This window comes from Glossina fuscipes, unplaced genomic scaffold, assembly GCF_014805625.2.
Source record: "Glossina fuscipes isolate IAEA_lab_2018 unplaced genomic scaffold, Yale_Gfus_2 2, whole genome shotgun sequence".
In the NCBI taxonomy this organism is placed as follows: Eukaryota; Metazoa; Arthropoda; class Insecta; order Diptera; family Glossinidae; genus Glossina; species Glossina fuscipes.
In genome coordinates this window covers 25,685,291-25,690,250 of record NW_023998416.1, presented here as the reverse complement: position 1 = coordinate 25,690,250, position 4,960 = coordinate 25,685,291, and the positions used below count along the sequence as shown (strand labels likewise).

At 32.7% G+C, this 4,960-nt stretch overlaps 1 protein-coding gene across 1 annotated transcript; it reads right to left on the bottom strand.

Moving 5' to 3' along the window:
• Window positions 1-1,112: 1,112 nt before the first annotated feature.
• LOC119633625 lies at window positions 1,113-3,060 on the bottom strand. The gene is made up of 4 exons (XM_038027249.1): window positions 2,599-3,060; window positions 2,297-2,534; window positions 1,599-2,237; window positions 1,113-1,520 (listed from the first exon to the last, which is right to left on the bottom strand). Exons 1-3 carry the CDS (start codon window positions 2,901-2,903, stop codon window positions 2,100-2,102), a joined length of 681 nt encoding a protein of 226 aa, XP_037883177.1. The 5' UTR covers window positions 2,904-3,060; the 3' UTR covers window positions 1,113-1,520; window positions 1,599-2,099.
• Between the last annotated feature and the right edge of the window lie 1,900 nt (window positions 3,061-4,960).

Below are 4,960 nucleotides of genomic sequence, written 5' to 3'. Positions count from 1 at the left end.
CTTACTGTAAAAGGTACGTAACAAATGTTTGAAATCCTGAAATAATTTGTGATGTTATTCAAGATCTTAATCAGGCAGCAAGTCAGCAGACATTTTACCAGAAGGAAGTTTAGATAAATCTCAAATACTGCAGCAAATTTCGGTACGCGATATTCTTAAGAAACACGAGGATCCTTCGCAGGAATAAGCATTGTAACGAACCAAACGCACGATAGCAGTTTCAAGATCCGAAGCGATTCAAATAAACGACTTAACTTAATATCCCTTGCATTTTTAAGAATTTGTGCATTTAAACAACGAACAGTAAATATTAGAGCATTTAAGCAAAATTTAAGAGAAAACTGATCGAAGTAAGATATTTTTAAGGGCCCCTTGTTCATGTCTTCCATTATTACAAACAGAATATCGATGTTGCGTTCGCTACGTTTCCCGAACTCTGTATGCGATAATCTACACTTTTTGGAGTATTTGATCTCCTTTATCTGCGCACATAAGCCCCAAGGAGCCATATTGGTCTTTTTACCGAGTTATGATAAAATTTCCAAACTCAGCGCACAGCTGCAGAAGCCTTCATTGCGTTATCACCAGGATTTGGCAACGCAACTTCTTACATATCCCTTGCATTCTATGATGCCAACAATAAATCAAAGAAATGTTTTTGAACCGGCTCCAGCGGATAAACGTAAAGTGATATTGTCGACCATAATAGCTGAAACGTCAGTAACTATTAATGATGTGGTTTATGTTATTAATCCGGGGCGTGTCAAAACTAGCGATTATGATCTGCAAGCTAACACACAACAAACATTGAAAGAAACGTGGGTTAGCAAGGCTAATTCTCAACAACGAAGGGAAAAACAAAAAAAAAAAATAAAGGAAGAAAAAAAACAATTTATGAACAATATTTTATTTTTCGTTAATGAACAGAATTCTACTAAACATATATATATATTGGTTACATATTAAACAATTCAATTCGCTCAACATGGAACTCACTTTCTAGTATAAACAAATAAGCTATTTGCTTATAATTAACAAAAGTATCTGAGAGTAATTTTTATATAAACTTGTGTTTAGCTGTTTTTATGTAAAAAATTAGATATACAAGAAACTTTATTTTTGTGTAATCAATTTAAAAAAATAACAAAAGATAATAAAATAAATTTTTGGTTGAATAGTAAGGCAACACAAACCTAGAAATTCTATTCGTTTACATATACATTTTTGCATGGAAGTAAAGGAAAAATGCCACATAGGTGATGTGTTATATATAAAAGCTAACTAAGAAAGTAAGGTTCATTGTATTCTTTGACTTTTAATTGAAGTTATACAGATAATATAAACATTTTTCTATCGATTCAAAATTTCGTACTAAAATGTTTATATTCTTCTGCTGCGATCACAAAAGCTTTAACATCCTCGTTTTATAACACATCATACTTAGCTATTTCTACCGTTGTTCTGCTTATTCTCTAAAGGCAGCAAATTTCATATTGGTTGGATTTTTATACATGCGACAGCTGTTCATAAACAAAATATAAATTATAGAAAATGATCCAAATTCTAAGAAAGAATGCTAAAATATTTTGCTTGCTAACCTTACTTGCTTACGACGCCTTGTTGTAGTTTCAACTGCTGCTGTAGTTTCAACCATGCTGTACGCTTGTGTTGATTTCTGTCAAAAGTTAACACTTTCGCAGATGCTGCAAGTTTCAGTTAGCGATATTGATGGCATCACATGCGTAAATGCATTTACTTCGAAAGATATCGAAATATATATGTTATAATAAAAATATTTATAATAAAATTTGGGCCTTACATTAATCTGCCCTAACCTAATTGACCATATAGTACAAATAACTTATGAAATAAATGTTGTATCAGCCCAAGTAACAGTTAGCTTGTTAAGACTTGTGTGTGCAAACACCTAAAGAACGTACTTTCCTTTGTTGTATAGCGTAAAACATTTTTATAGTAAATTTAATTTTTCAGGTTAAACTTTTCTTAAAATCAACTTTTTTACTTAAAGATTCGCTTGATATTAGATTGATATATTTTGTACTGCAAGGTAAAAAGGAAACATATTTCGCTTCCTCAAATTAGTTCAATTTCCAATAGTAGAGAGCCAAAAACGCACCAATACTGGATAGAGAGCTTAATAGCAACCAAATTCCATTTCGTAAGTTTCTATTCGAAGATGAATTTTGTGATGGATGTTCAAACTTCGAGGAGATGATCTAAGAATATTTTAAAAGAAACATATTTATATTACTTGAAATATCTTAACTTATCTTACTTCTTTCAATTCTTCCAACTCTCCGTTTATAACATCTGTGAGGCCATATAATTCATTAAGAGCTTCCAGAACAAATCGGCTAGCAAAGGACTTTTCATCTAGAATAACATCGTCCGGTGGCAAAATCTGTAATTTATAGTTAGCAGACGCTAAACCGGCACGCAAAATCTCTAAGTGGCCGCTAGCATTCATAATAATTTTGCGATTATAAGATTGCGCTTCCTCTAGTTGACAAATTCTGAAGAAAATAAAGACGCTTATAAGAAATGGATCGAAAGTAATCTTTAGAGAATTATGCACACCCGTCGTAGGTGGGATACTGATTAGGTAAATACGCAAAACTATCCAATAACTCCTGTTTTTCTTTCTCGTTTTTGAAACCAATCAATTCGAGATCCTTCTTTGTTAGAGACGCTAAATCGTTATAACGTACGTTCTCTGCCTCAAGCTTCTCCACGGCTTCAATACCTTTGTCAGATGCGGTCTGAAGCCATCCAGCCAGATTAACTTGTCCGTTTCGGTTCTGCTTACGACCGCAACGTAAAAAACTATTATTTCCTTCATAAAGTAGCCCTTCAGTTCGAAAATCGTTCCTAAAGCCTTGCATCTTAGCCAAATATTGACTTCTTTTGACTAATATTGTGGTGTGATCCTGGGTTTTGTAGTTACAGATAGTCCGACCAGATTGGTTCGAATTTTACACCAACTATTTAAGGAAATGAAAGGAACAGTTAGGCACGCAATAACGCGTTAAAAACCAATAAAAAAGGCCATAAACAAGAGCATACAATCAAACATCGTATAGTGTTGCCACATGTTAAGAAACCAAAAAAAACGCAAAATATATCTCTTTATAACCGAAATTAGAAATTCGATTTGGTTGTTATTTGCACTGACCAAGAAAATGACAAATATTTTTTTAAAAATATCCTTAAAGGAATATTTAATTTAAATATTTCCATAAAATAATATAAATATTCTTTAGTTATAAAGCCCTCGGAGCAGAGCTCTGGATTTCACCTTTGATCCTTACTGAGGAATTCTTGTAAATCTTTTTCATTTTGTGTCGACCGATTAAAAAAATTTTGAAACTCATTATTTACTTTTACGTTTGTTCGTTCAGTGCATATGTTAGCGGAAAAACGAAGATGACAGTCGTAACTGTAGCAAACAAATACGAGTATCAACTTTCGCTTTCGTCCACGGAAATGCTATCTAAGAGATACACTTCTTCTTTTTTTGTTATTTAGCAAAGCAACAACCGAGTAATGACAACGTTGTTTTCGCAGTAGTGCTGTAAAAGAGGAGCGAATTGGGGACTTTTGCCGACGGTTTTGCAAATTAGCATAGCGTTCGTTCTGCAAATAGCAGAAAATTTGCCGGTCATATTCAAAAGAGAGCAACACTGCAAAGAATTCTCTTAAGTAATGTTTTGAGACTGATATGTTGTATTAACCATGATGTATTTAATATATTTATATATCTCTAAACATATATATATTATTCTTTAATGTATTTTAAGGAAACACTTTGACAAATTGAAAATAAATTGCCTTTGTTTCCTTTACCACTTCCTAGAAAATGATATGAAGTATAAATTGAAATTCCTTATATTGTAATATAAGAAGAAGAGGCAAGAATAATGTCTTAACCAATTTTTCATCTTTTTTTTCATTGATTTCTCATTTATCAATTTATACACAATCTCTGTAACTGACTGCGATAAAATAAGAACATATAATCTCCGAAATTGTTATCGGAGAAAAAAGAAAGAAAGGAAAACAATACAAAAAGAAAGAAAGCGAAAACCCTTAAGCAAGTACGAAGTTTTGGCGTCTGAGAAAAAGCGTTAACAAAAAAACATTCCATTTTAAAAAAATAATGGCAAAAATACAAAGTAATGCGTCACAAACCTTCTAATATGCTGGTCGTATAAGTCTCTTTTGAAAATAAAGACAAAATCATTGTTTTGAGATTCGATTAGAACAAAAAAGACTTTAAAATTACATAGGTAAAAGAGGAGGCACAAGTCAAAGTTGAAGCCTATTAACACGGATTCAAAGGGGAGAACGAACAAACGATAATAAGAAGGACAGATCCACTTTTTATTGCCGTTCGACCGACCTATCTGTCCATCTGAAGTCTTCCCCTTTTGTATTGTATTTTGTATTTAACCTATAGCTCGCTTTTTGGAAAATTTCTAAAATTTTGTGCACAGATATCCTTTGGCCCAAAAATAAACGTGAGGAATGGGTCGGATCGGGCCACTTCCTTATTTTGAAAATTTATGTCTGTCAAATATGATTGTTCTCTCATATAAAATCAATTCGACGTTTGCCTTTTTATCCTTGTCGGAAAAGACCGTGAATTCTCGGCCCGTAATATATGCCTAAAAAAAATTTGTGCCGTATCAGATGTGTGTTTGCAACACAAAAGAAACTTCTCCTGTAGAATTAGCACAATTTAATGTTTTTGACAAGTAGCATCATTTCACGGTCCATAGCATTAGAGATCGTACGCGACAGATTGCCGGACCTACAAAAGAATCTACGGGACATCTCATTTTCTGTCAAAATTAAAGGATTCTTCCATCTTTTCAGATTATATAATAACCTTTTTCGGAAATCAATTTGTTTCATTAAAAAAGGAAATCTTGCTTTTCAA